Genomic DNA, 14174 nt, shown 5'->3' with positions numbered 1-14174 from the left:
TCTAGCGACATTCACTGGCTTTGTTACATCATGACCTAACTATCTTGCCTCATCTTTGTCTTATGTCACTCAGTCATGCAGCAGTGACAGAAACCTTGTTTAGCCACGTATTCAATACTTAAAACAATGTGTACGCGTAAAATATTCTTTTTTTTTTTTAACACGAATATTGCAAATAAAAGCCCCTTTATATTTTTCGCATATTTGCGTGTTGTCTATTAATAGACCAAGTTGTTCAAATTGAGTCACGAGGTCATCGAACTATTAATGAGGCGTTCAAATTCCGATCACAACAACGCTGGTACTGCTGAATTCATCTGTTTGCTCGTGGATTCCATCGATGGAAGAACCGAAGTGGGAAAATTTACCTGAGCACATTGTGGTGGGGATCTTTTCATACCTCAGGCTACCAGACAGGCTTTCAGCTTCGCTAGCTTCTAAACAGTGGCGAGAATGTTTTCATTCCCCAGTGTTATGGCAGACATTTCTGTTCAGATTCGTCGATGCAAGGGAGTTCAAATACGGCAAATTCTTGGAGAATCATGGTCAGTATCTTAAGCGTGTTGAGATCCAGTGTAAGCAAGACGAAAACATCAACAGAGAAAGCGCTTGCACTCTTATCCGTATGTTAAGCGGTATTAAAGTGCGACGGCTAGAGAAATTTGTTGTCAAGTTTGTCGGAGAGAATCCTTTGTTCTACGCCGGTCACGAATTTATCGACTGTTTGCGAGATTTGTTCGATAAACCAAAGCAGGATTGCGAAATATTCTTCACACTGAAGTCCGTGGACCTTAGTAAATTACCGATTGCTTACAGCGACGATTTAATCAACTGTTTGGTGGAAAATAATCCCGACTTGGAGTCATTGAATATTCAAAACGCTTCGCTTGTTTGCAAAGTGTCTTCCGGTTGCATAGAAAATGTTGTTAACAGGTGCCGGAAGTTGAAGTCGCTCGCTGTTCATCACACCAGTGTCACTGAGGAGATATTGCTGTTGTTTACCGAGGAGGACCGTACCGCCTTAGAGCATCTATCTATTGACTGTCGACGAGAGGAGAAATTTGGAAAAGACATAACCTCAGAAACGTGGGAGCTTGTCACGAAGAAGATTCCGCAGCTTCGTGTCACGCTAGCGTTCGACACTTCATGCCCTATGTTCAAGGTAGACACTATTTTAAAGCCAGAAATACCAGTAAAAAACCTGCGATTAGAGGTCATGTCCAGCGTTGTGACCCAAGTTTATTTCGCGGCAATGAACTACAGCGAAACCTTAGAAAGGCTGTCCGTCAGCACCACAGGCAGTGAAGAACTCGAACAAGCCTTGCTGTGTCTCGTCTCTAAGTGTGAGAGACTTAGTGAACTATACGTGTTTCAATGCTACATTTCTCAAGAAACTAAACAGAAGATTCAGGAGCTCCGTCCTCAACTGAAAAAACTCTTTATTAAAACTAAGTTAGAGTTGAAGATTTTAAGCAAGTCTGTAGTAGAGTAAGAGTAGTTCCTCTTTCGCTTTAATATTCTGTCGAGTGAGAACTTCTCGCCCCCAGGTTATTTTTTCTCGCAGTTTTCTTTCGCGTCACGCACGACGGACTAAGCGAAAGAAGCTGAAAGAGGGACTACTCGTAGTCGAAGTCTGTGGTTATAATGCTCTATTTTTTATAAGAATGTTTGTTATATTGCAAGGTAGCCTTGAGGTAAATCCGAGCGATCTGATTGGTTCTTTCATGGTCGGGATTTGAAACGGACAAAAGATGTTTGTATTTTTTGTTTTTTAGTGCCATTTAATAAGCTACTTACTAACCAAGCCTGCTCGAACTGTACTGGGGATTATTATATGGCTGTGTCTCACAAGGACTGGGAACTACCAAGTTCACGAATTTGATTGGCTGAAATCGATATTGACCGCGGTCTAGATTTTCCCATCTAGACCGGCATCTCGACCGATTACATTCTGCCGTGAAAAAGTTGCAAACTAAATACAAAAATATGATTATTTTCTTCCAAAATATTAGTTCCAGAAAATATTCATATTATGGAAATGCCAAGCCTAATGAGGAAAAAAAGTAAAGAGGACGAGCAAACTTTGGCAGAATGAAGTTGAGCTCATCGCCGTTCGCAAGCAAAATGTCAGCTAGTACACACCAGTTACATTAAACGAATTGATTTTTTCTCGTTTGCCATATAATAAACATCTTATCAACCGAACTTAGTCGGTCTGTATGTGAGAATCTTGACCTCGATCGCGTGTACAGACCTCACTGCGTTCAGTCTGTACTCCTGACCTCGGTCAAGATTCTCCCATACAGACCTCCTGCTCGGTTAATAAGAGCTAAATATTGACCCTCGGTCGTTTTTGCTGCGCTCGGTCCGTACTGCCCTGACGTTTGGTTAGTAAGAGGTTAATATTTTTCATACCCAGGCTGGATACTATTATTTTTCTGCCGAATTAAAGCTAAAAATATTATTGTTTACATTCTTAGATCACAGAGATTACACTTAAATAAAACGGGTGTGACCAGGAATTGAATTTTTAATATATATGGTGTCTGTATCATGTTGCATTACGTGCCATACTTTTCAACACGTTCAGTGGTAAAATTAAGTTCCTCATGAAATCATTGTGTGTTTTTATTGTATGGTTCAAACTTTTTTTTTCTCTCAACTTCTAACGTGTTCTGACAATTTGGTAAAGGGCTGTACAGGGCCATGTAATGGTTCTATTCCCTTACATATCTGTACTCCATCAATTTCGTGCTGGCTGGGAAACCCATGGCCAGCCACCATCATGAGGCCAACCGTTAGCTGGTATTTCCTGCGGTTTGCGCTTACTAGCTGGTTAAATTCCGTTAGAATGTGAATTTTTACCCAGTCAACTCCCCACCCCCTCCCCCTAACTGAAGATGTAGATAGTAATGAAACCACAGCCCAACTGTGTATAATTTGATAATCAAAATTGAACGTGTTTCGAAGCTTTATTCACTCAGCTAACGGTAGAAGACTAAACTAACGATTCAAAATGCATAATTTATATGTACGGCAGAAAGTCCGCTGACAATTCCAGCTACAGAAATTTACATATCGTAACAGAACGCAAAGCTGGCACTACGACAACAAGCTAATTTATTTAGGCCTTAGTGTCAGACTGGCATTTGGTTGTGATTTTACACTTCTAGTGATATCTGTCACGGGCATGCTACAGAAAGAGATTCGGTAACTTGACTAGTTCGTTCTGTGTTTGCGTTGTGTACTGTGTGTGGGTTTGGGTGGTGTGTCTGTGGTTGGCAAGTAAGAACTTGAGAATTAAATTTCTGCTTAGAAAAAGGAAAAATGTCAAATTGGCAGCTATAGATTTAATAGAAATTTTTGTAAATGCTTATTTGTTGTTACTTCGTGGCTATGATGGTCTGATATGAATTTTAATTGAAAAAGTAGGAGACGGAATATTGTGGACTACACAAGGCATAGTTTTTCATACCCGTTTATCGACGTGCTCTATAGATTTTGTAGACTCGTCTCGCGGCTACTGCCTATATTATAGACCTGATCGAACGGCTTAATATATCATCGTAGGCAGACGACAGTAAAGAGGAAAAATAGATCCTTTACTAAGGATGGTTCGTGTCGCCATTCTTTTATTTCTCAAAATAGTGATTGTAAGCTGAAGTCAGTGAGAACTTTATTACTTTATTACTTAATCTAGGTCTTACACTGAGTACCAAAAAGCATCGCGTTCGATGTTTTAAACATCATTTACAGGCTTGAGTTAACCCCTGGCAAGGTGTTATCAGTACCATTGCCAATATGAACTAAAACCGAATAACAATACAGCAAATGAAAGTCACACGTATAAAGTTGGGTTCCTCGCTTTTCAGTTTACATCAGTAGCGCCAGATACAATGCAGAGGAAATAACCATCAGGACGAAGCTGAAGGAAACGGACGAGCCCGCGTTGCATATGTCAGTTGTACAGCACGCGACACCGCAATCGTCTCCGCTATCCTCGCAGGTTTTCTTGTTTGCTTCACAGTTGCCTTCAGTGGTGCAGGTCATCACTACAGAATGAATATCCAAAGCAGTGCCATGTGTCCTCTGGCAGGTGCCCAGTGAGCAATTTTTTACATACTTGGCTTCATCTGCGTCCAATTTCGACTTTGAGCAAAGGCTTTCTTCGTCATCTGCCGAGCCGAGCTCTATGCAGTCGTAGCACTGGAGGCCTTAAACTGAGATAAAAGGGAAATACATTATTTACCAACGCTCAGCGTCAATTTAAAATCACCACTTTTTTTTCTAACTTGCTGAACTAGGAGTTTGATTGCTATCATTGAAGCTTAAAGTATCATCTAGAGGAATCATTTCTAGAGGGTTTTTGCATGCCACTGATGACAACAATCACTGAAATATACAATAAAGAAGTTTACGAACTACGTGAAAACTGGAGTACTTAAAAACAGAGAGGTTTTTATGCAGTGTTGATAAATGTTTTTTGATTCAGAATTTAAAGTGACGCAATTCACATTACAGCAGAACTAGCTAGGAATTGTTGGCAGTCCCCGAAATAAAAACTAAAATCCTCATTCTAAAGTCGCTATTATACTTAAGGGAGGAAGATCGATATCGTGGGTGTTCGTTAAATTAGGACGATTTTTACGGAAGGCACAAATGTTTTAAGTTTTTAAATGTTCAAATTCCCCAAAACGTATCACCCCACCTTCTCATTATTTTACTCTCAGCTCACTCTAGGTCATGTAGGACAACATCACCCCACGTTTCGATTGATTGATTGATTGATTTAAGGCTAGAAATCCGAAAAAGTTGCGTTCGAGATGAATACTCGGCTAACTTTTCATTCTCTCATGGTAATTCGTTTAGACTTACAGCACCAAATTACGTTTATAAAAACTACATGCATTCTTTCAAATTCTGACCAATTAAATCCTTGTAATTTTACAATAAAGTCAGAACTAATGTTTTTGAAGCTCCATCAGAAACTCTATCGCTTATGGTAATGCGGTAACCACTGTAAACAAAGATTCTCCTATACGTTTGCTGGAGAAGGCACTTTCGAATATGTCCTAATGTTCTCTATTTTGTATTTAAACAGTATTTTGCTACCGAAATCATTAAGAAGGATTGGATACTCAAGTATAAAAGTTTCGGCTGGTCAGCATCACATGAATAGCATCGTACAGTTGAATTTTCGTGGTAAATCTTTGTGTGAACTAAGATCTTAGAGTCATAACTCCCTTGTTAAACGATTTAGTTGTAAGAACGGTCTACTTTTCGACAATTCAAGTATTTCTGTTGTCAAATATATTTATTTTGAGCTTGATCAAAGTCATAAGAAATTTAAATCCGTTAAAATGTACTTGGAAATTTAAGTAAAACGAGGGCTCGGGGGAAAATGTGTGAGAAAATGGTAATTACACCTTAGTAAGAAACATAGGCCTCTTAATTTCAGTAGATATCGACAGTAACCTGGAACTGTTTTCTAATTTTGCCCATACGATAGGAACCTTATAGGATCCAGGCGGCTATCTTAAGGACATTAATATGATTTCTATACCAGCTGTCATGCTTATTCCGCCTCTGTCTAGCTTTTGATGTTATTAGCCGGCTCTTTTATTTGTATATTTCTATCTCTGAAAAGAAGTTAATTAACTGTGAAAAAAAAAACAGATCTAAATCCTACACAACCCAAGCCTCTTCACGTTTCGAGGTTTGTTTGCAAACTTCCTTGTTGTAATATTGAAATTACATTCGTTATTTCCTTTCTCATCATAAGAGAATTGTATCACTAAAATTCTGACCGAGGTTTGAAGGTATTTTAGCTGTAAAGGACTATGTTTTTTTTTTTACTTTACGAGTCAAATCGCTTTAGATCTCTTAACATTTAATCTCAGATTAGCGACATCTCCAAACTCTCCAACTCGCACTAAGTAGGTCCCAGCACCTTATTATAATCTAGTGCCGCCGACTTTAATTTCTTGATGCATCTAAAAGAGTAACGGAAATCCAAAATCCAAATGGGCGCCGAAATCACTCAACGCCATCATTAGATAGATAATCAGGCAAACAAAGAATTCGAAGGCATTGAAACAGTCTGAAGGACGTTCGCGCCCATTGTTACTGCGCATACTTACTGCGCACGTAATTCATGTGGCAATACATCAACGGCTTGGCACCTTCGCCTGCAATTTATTCTTTTTAACGGTCGCTGATCCCATCTGTTCTTCTCATTAATCACTTCCTTTAATGATTTTATCCATTTTAACCAAAAAACAGGCGAAATGTGTACGTGAGAAGTTACAAATATTTCGCCTTTTCTGCTTTCGTGTGACCGACGATTTCGTCGAATGTGGGCGGGCAAGGCAAATATGTGTTCTTTTTCCAGGCCTATTTTACCTCAAGGAACAAATGAGGATCAACTTAAAACGTCTACTCAGTTATTTTAAAAAATAGTTGTGTTGAATTGAGTATGTTTGTAACCTGAACTAAATTTCACTAACGTAGCTTCTTTTATTGCCGGGTAGTCGTCATACGCTAAGATCGTCTTAAAATCGGAAAAAAGCTTCTACAAACGCATGATCTACAATGCGATTTATTTCGAAAAAGAGCCATTTTTTTTACTTTTTGGCAAAGTTGACATTTGCCTAACTGCATCGCTAGTTTTAAAAAAATATGTACGCGGGAACATTTTGGATGCAAACGTCCTTAATAAGACATTGCCAAATCCCCACTTTGACGACAAAACTGTGCTAGGATGTGAAGTACATATGAAATAATTCAAATTTGAACTGCGGTGTAGATGAAAGTGAAGAATGATCATCGCAGTAAATTTTCCAATTTAAGCAATTAGAAAGAAGAAGCCTGGAAAAATCAGGGCTTCAACGGGATTCGAACCCTTGGAAAATTTACTACGATGATCATTCTTCACTTTCATCTACACCGCAGTTCAAATATGAATTATTTCATATATACTTCACATCATTTCACTCCTCACGGGAAGATATGAACTCAATTAATTGACCTCGCTCCCAATGTGTGGCTTCATTGCTCAGTTGGTAGAGCATCGCACCGGTATCGCGGAGGTCACGGGTTCGAAACCCGTTGAAGCCCTGATTTTTTCAGGCTTCTTCTTTCCAATTGCTTAAATTGGAAAATTTACTGCGATGATTATTCGTCACTTTCCCTAAAACTGTGCTATATTACCAGATTATATATATAATTAAAAATGGAAATAAATATGCACAGTGGCATAATTAAGTTGATTTAAATGCCAAATTTATGTCAAATGCGGTGATGACTTAATCCCTTTGCAGATTATCAGTCAGTAAAGCGCGGTATTGTGAAGTGTCTGTACGACCGGGCTAAACGTCTCGTGACCAAACCATCAGTAATCGCTGGAGAGAAGAAACATCTGTCATCTGTACTTGTTTCTAACGGATATCCCTCCTCTTTTGTACAGAACATCACAAAGGCACGAACAACCCCAAGAAGAGAGCCTGTCGCGGAATTTAAATCCACCGCCGTTTTACCTTATGTCCAAGGAGTTTCGGAGTCTCTCCACCGCTGTCTAGAACAACAAGACATTCGCACCGTCTTTAAGTCCGACACGACACTTCGGTCACACTTAGTGCCACCAAAGGACACCATCAATCCGGCTAAACAGGATGGTGTTGTCTACAGGATTCCCTGTGAGTGCGGCAAAGTCTACATCGGGGAAACAGGGAGATCTATGCAGGAGAGGATCAAAGAACACGACAGGGATATACGACTCGCCCGTACCCAGACCTACGCCGTTTCTGAACACACCCACGAGACCGGCCACTATCCTATCTGGAATGAGGTCAAGTTTATTGATCGAGATCCTCACTGGTACACACGTAGGGTCAAGGAAGCTATTCACATAAGACTTCACCCTAACAACATCAACAGGGACAGTGGAATTGAAATTCCTGAAGCATGGATACCCACGATCAAGAAACATAACAACAGGAGAACGGTACAACAGCGGACCACTGAGGGAACAGCTACTCGCCGGAACAATGGAACAATAGGAGGATCGAAATGCACCAATCACAGCCGACTTTTGTGATATAAATGATACCGTGCAATCAGTCGACCTTATCGCCTGAAGAAGACTAACAGTAAGCAGTCGAAACGTCGCGATCTACATCTCCAGTGACTACATCGTCAGACAAACGATAATACAGTTTATTATAAATGTATAGTTGGAGATGTAAACAGATTTATAAGCTAGAAATGCATTTTCATTAAGGATCTAATATCAGCCGAGTTTCGAAATTTTTAGTTCCGAAGCTTTTGGTTTAGGAGCCACTGTTTAAGATGCGAAGGTTTAAGAATAAAGGGATTCTGTGGCTAAATTGCAGAAAATTATCGCGTTTCGTAAATAGAAAATTGAATCTAGACATGTTAGATACTCTAGCTTAAGGGACCGTTCATTTTTATGAGGGAGGGGGGGCTGGTGGGATTTGGGAAGCACCATTTAAAAATCGCATGATCCCCTCTCAGCTTACCAATTTTTTCACATGGCCCCCCCTTATAGCGGACATTTTTTGGGATGACCCCCCCCCCAAAAAAAAATTGAACAAACAATATTTAGATTTCAACTTTTTAAATATTTTTTTCCCCCTACTTCACGTTATTGTGCTCACTATGAAGACAATATTTACAATCTCTAACGACAGAGAGCTGTTGTTTAAAAAGCAAATCAAAAGAAAGAGAAGTCAATTTCGGATCTCCTAGTTATGGCTCGCCCTGAGCGTGTGGCATTTGGCCTCTCATTGGCATCTTCCTCATCTGAATTGATGAATGCAAGAATGACGTCTCTTGTGTCATCTTCTCCCCCAGAGTCAATGGCATCACTGTCATACTCATCATTGTCACTTTCGACCGTTTCACTGCTGTCAGCACTTGCCCTGTTGTCATTTTGTGTCAATGTCCTGGCATTTCTCAGTGTTGGTTGGCCAGCTCTGAGAGGACTCTTCTGCTACAAGCATGAATGTCTTACAATTGCCTTTACTTTCTCACTTTTGCTGCTTTTCAAATTCTGCTTCAGCCCGTGGTGGTTTGAGTACTTGTTTAGTTCTGGAACACGTAGCTTTTTAAGCTTGGTTAGATCTTCGCACAACTCAGTCCAAGGGTAATCCTCCTCCCTACTTAGCTTTGCCTTTTCTTCTGCTCTCTTTTTCCTTTTAAATTCCAGCACTTCAAGATGCTGAAGATAATCCACCACAAACTTCGATTTGACAATAAACTTATCTGCAAATAGAGCAACGCTCTCTGGGTCAGATAAAACCAGCCTGCCACTTCATGCTCTTTCTTCTTTATATCGTTAATCCAATCGGGGAAAGAGCGCATTACTACATGAGCATCATGAAAGAGGCTCATTCCAAAATGCGCAATAATGGCGAAAGCGACGAGTCGTTTAAGAAAAGGTTTACAGCTGAACGATCCAGGCAGTTTGACGTCTTACAAGCAAAAGAAGCAATTTTTCTAGGTGCTGATGGCTGTTCAGAAAGGGCGAGTGAGTTTTCCATGCAAGGGTACCAGTTGAAGCCCAGTGATGGAAGAAAACTGAACTTCTCCATCAAAGAGCACAGAGCAATGGTGGAAAAGTTGAATGTCATATTGAAAGATGTAAAGGAACACGATTCCACACTCTTTTAGTCCAATGGGCTTGCTTTAAAGCAGGGCGAAGAATTTGCCTACAGTTTTAATGTAAAACAGATCAAATGTACAGAAGCTAAGTTGACGAAGGTCACGCAGGACATGGAAGCACTAGAAAATAAGAAGAGCAATTATAATAGCATATTCAAAGGCATACTCAAACAGCACATTAACAAAAGGAGAAGGAAAAAGAAAACCGCAGAAAGTCGAATGAAAGAAAGAGGAAGCGGACTGAAAACAACGTCCAACGAGTTTATGGAATCTGTGTTGGAAACCCGCTAGGAAATGATCTTCCACAATGCCTTGTGTACCCTCCTGGAACGGCCGTCCCGGAAGAGTGTCTTAAAGTTGAGGATGTTGCCACGTCGATATTTAGAAGAGATGGGCCATACATTGCACAGCTCTTGGAAGGGAATTATTTCACCAATGCTGCAAGAAGCAGGAATCACCACCAACCTTGAGCGGGAAGTCAGAGATCATGTTAACACCTTCATGTACCCTGAAGAGTACACTCTGACGGAAAGCATTACTGCTTCTTGCAGCATTGGTGAAAGAGACTCCCATAGCAGCACAAGCGGCGACGAAGAACTCGACGACAGCGGAGATGAAGATGAGTGCCAGTGAAAGTTGCATTCGAAAATAACAGTGTTAAATACTTCTTTTCAGTAGCTACAAATGCTTTTTGTCGCCAAACGTTTTTTTAAAGCAGAGGGAAAGTTTGTAATAAATTTGTATCCTGCCTTCTATGTTTATTCTATAGCAATTTTTTTGATATTCAAACATTATGCCATTTTAAAGTTTTACTAAAATATTTCACGTGACCCCCCCTTTTTCCCTTATTTTTTTGGGATGGCCCCCCCTCGAAAGCCATTTTTTCGCATGGCTCCCCCCCCCAAATCCCACCAGCCCCCCCTACCTTATAAAAAATGAACGGTCCCTAAGTTGAAACTCCACAGTAACAGACTCTTTTCTTGTGGAACTTCAGCTATTGTTCGGAACAATACCCAGTGACACAAAATGATCGAACAATGTACATTTCTTATCCCGAGGTTTCAGAAGCGAGATAGAAGGAATCTGAACAAAAATTCTTAACACTGAGGTAACGAGAAATAGTCTGTCAAACTGAGATAACGCTACGGTAAATAACTCGTGCACGCACAAAAAGATGATAATGCATAAAAGTGCTGTAACATATTATTTCACTTGACTTTGAAGTACAGCTGGCTCCACGAAAATACAACTGAATGCCCGTGGAATCTCAACTTCATGGAGATTTTAAAATACAAGCCATCTTTAGAAATTAAGCAACAAATTAAATGTAAATCATCGCAATTTGCATCATTCTTTTGTTTAGCCTATAAATAAAGTTAAATTGAGCAGTCGGGCTCAGAGTTTCTAAAGCTACGGTCAGAAGCACAGGAAGAAAGGAAAATTCCATGGTTTTGTTCACAGACCACATCCTTTGTATGTGGTATTCCGCGAATTTTTTTTATTCGGAAACTATTTCTGTTCTGACAAAGGCTGGAAACGCCTACACTCAGTTGTCATGGCACCTAAGAATAAACAATCAAACAGACCTGCAAATTTTTGCAGGCTTTAGGCTTTGAAACTGTTAAAAAAAGAACCGCATTTTCGTTACTTCGTTAACGGGAAAGTGCAACTGAATTCGAGGTAAAATGCTGGTGATGTACACGGCAAATTTTGACACATAGGCTTTGCTTTCAAGCTACATGTAATAGAAATGAACTACTAGGTCTTGAACTATAACAATGTAAATTTAAAATTCTATAATTCCCGGTTATCAAATTTTAACTGTTTATTTGTTACTGCTCTTTATACATTGAGACTGAACGCCTGCTAAACTTCCCTAAAGATAAACATTACCTCAGCAGCGCTAGACCTCATCGCTGCATTGCGCAACAGTTCTTCAGTCTAAGAAACTTCTAGTCCGCTCGAGACGTTTAGCTACGTCAGTAAAATACTAACTGAATAGAAACAATTACTACTCACCAGCCACTACAAGCATAAAAAGAGCAGTCACTGTCAGCAAAATAGGACGCATGTTTCCAATAGCTTCCCTGATCCGAACGTCACTCTGTCCTAGAGGTTTGAGCTATGATTGTTAATGAGAAACTGTTGTTTACATGTGAACGTAGACAACATTCCACACTTGTTCCCAGGTCCCTTCTTTAGACTCTCGTTCCTGACGTTAATCTCAACATGACAGAAGTAAAGCGATTGAACTTTGCACATATATGTAACAACTGAGTAATGTGAGAAGGAAGAAGCTGCATTCTGTACGTTAGAGGTGAATATATGATATAGCAGGGTTTAACCATATCTTTCCCAATTTTTAATCAGTTCATTTGCCGCTAATTTTTAAGCAGTAGCAATCTCGAGCCCAGACCACCCCCCCTGTTCTCCGGCTTCGCGGTCAGATGACCGCAGAGCCAGACTAACTCGGTTCTCGATTTTGACGCGGTATAGATAAAACATGACCTAGCTTTGGTCAGTGGTACAGAGGATTACCCCGCAGATAGCTCTGCTAGCCGTACGTTAGCAAATGTTAAAATGGCTTAAAATGTTCTGAAGGCTTAAAATGTTCTGAAGATCAAGTGGAATCACCGCTGAGATGACATCATTATCAGAACAATTGAATTTCTATTATATTATTTACTAAGGCAGTCACTGCGCAAACAGTTAAATATTCGGGCCCAATTTCTCCCGGATATGGATCGGCACACCCTGCTTATGCCTACACATTCTGAGGTATTCAACACCTGACTCAAAATACACTTGGAATATCCTATCTCAATCCGACGGTTTTTTTTTTTTTTCGAATTCAACTTGAATACGTCACGGAGTACTCTTGAATACTCCAGGCGTAAAGCACCAATGACGTGCTGACTAAATACTATAAGCTTCTCTGGCCGGTTGATTGATCGCGTGTTCCGCGCTAGAATACCATAACATCGCTATCAATAGAATACCCGTAATATTCTTTGTTGGTCTTTGGTACAACTGGAGACACAAGACGTGCGTTATCCTGTCTTCTATAGTTTACTTCAAAATGAATCACTCTTTAATTTATTCAAGTTTTCTATACTCAAATGAACATTTTGCCCCGCTTGAGTTCTGATTCAAAACAAGTTCTTTGACGTTTATGACGAACTAAAAAAAAATTCTTTCTTGTTAAAGTTTCTTCTCTCCTGTCAATTTTTTTCCCAAACAAACTCAGCTAAGAGGATGAAGAAATTACTGGTGCCTTAAAATTGAAATTACAGGGTTCTATTGAATGGGGGTATGGAGTTACCTCAAAACTGAGCCATACGGAACTTTTTATATTATTTTATAGTATTTATTATTATGCTGTAAATAGGTATTATCAACTTCAACATTTATTTATTAATTTTTGTAACCTAGTTATTAGCTAGTGAGTTTAATTAGGTGCCCCCAATTAGCTAATCTGTAGCAAAATGCACTGACACGTTAATAAAGTTTTCGTTCATTCATTCATTCATTTAAACGCAACCTTTTAATTTCTCACTGACCACAAGAAAGTTACTGTAGGTAAAATGTTTTCATGGCTAAAAGGACACTAATTTAGTCACAAATGAATGTGGTTGGTAAGAAAAACCTCTAATAGTAAATTGTAAATTGCCCCTGAGTGAGATGCCGCACCTAAGCAATATTTATATCAAGGCATGTGTTTTACCACAAAAAACAGGGCCACCTCTCAAGAAAGTCCTCAAGCGTTGATCTGATGGCGAGGGGAGAATGAATGAATGAATGAATGAATGAATGAATACCTTTATTTAAGTGCCAAACTACAATAGCAGTAAAATAACCACTAAATGGGGACACTATAAAATCACTTGATTAATTAACTTTATATAGTTGCTCAATCTGACAACAGGTAACTGGTACAACCTTCACCAACGGAAAATCACGTGAGAGCAATGTCTTGACATCATTTACATTATGTCTAGCCATAATGTCTGCTTTTAAAAGCGTGGTTCCCTTGCACATGGAATTTGTTTTTTGTTTATTGATTCGCATTCGATGACGATAACTGTAACGATAATAGTACTGTGCAGTAGTATACAAACAGCAGTGTGGTTTGGTGCGCGGCTTACTTCAATAATGTCAGGCACAAGACAGGGCACATGATCAGAAGAAAAGGGTAGATGGAGACAGTTGAGCCCGTGTTGCACTTGTCAGTGCTACAGCAGCCCACCGCGCAATCGTAGCCGTCGATGTGATCTTCTAACGTTTAATAAACGGCCTTCATTGCGTCACAACCCGATTGAGTACTGCATAAGTTCTGCACCAAGGTGATACCATCTTTGCGAGCCCAGGTCCTCATACACCTGTCAAAACCCGGAAAGCACTTCTCGGTGGGCTGGACGCTTTTCAAGTTGTCCTTGCTATAAGTGGCTTGATACCCAGTACACTTATAGCACTCCAAAGCAGTCGTTGATCAG

General features: G+C 39.8%; 1 protein-coding gene across 1 annotated transcript; it reads left to right on the top strand.

The window, feature by feature from the left end:
* The first annotated feature begins 225 nt into the window (after positions 1-225).
* On the top strand, positions 226-3876 carry LOC145479481 (F-box/LRR-repeat protein 8-like). The gene has a single exon (XM_081457858.1). It carries the CDS (start codon positions 341-343, stop codon positions 1490-1492), a length of 1152 nt encoding a protein of 383 aa, XP_081313984.1. The 5' UTR covers positions 226-340; the 3' UTR covers positions 1493-3876.
* Positions 3877-14174: the final 10298 nt, after the last annotated feature.

The sequence above is a fragment of the Orbicella franksi genome, chromosome 2 (genome assembly GCF_964199315.1).
Source record: "Orbicella franksi chromosome 2, jaOrbFran1.1, whole genome shotgun sequence".
Classification (NCBI taxonomy): Eukaryota; Metazoa; Cnidaria; class Anthozoa; order Scleractinia; family Merulinidae; genus Orbicella; species Orbicella franksi.
Note: the sequence above shows the minus strand (reverse complement) of the source record. Positions and strands in the feature narration are given on the sequence as shown.

Coding starts and splice junctions, on each gene's coding strand:
- LOC145479481 (XM_081457858.1), top strand. CDS start 341: ATGGAAGAACCGAAGTGGGAAAATTTACCTGAGCACATTGTGGTGGGG.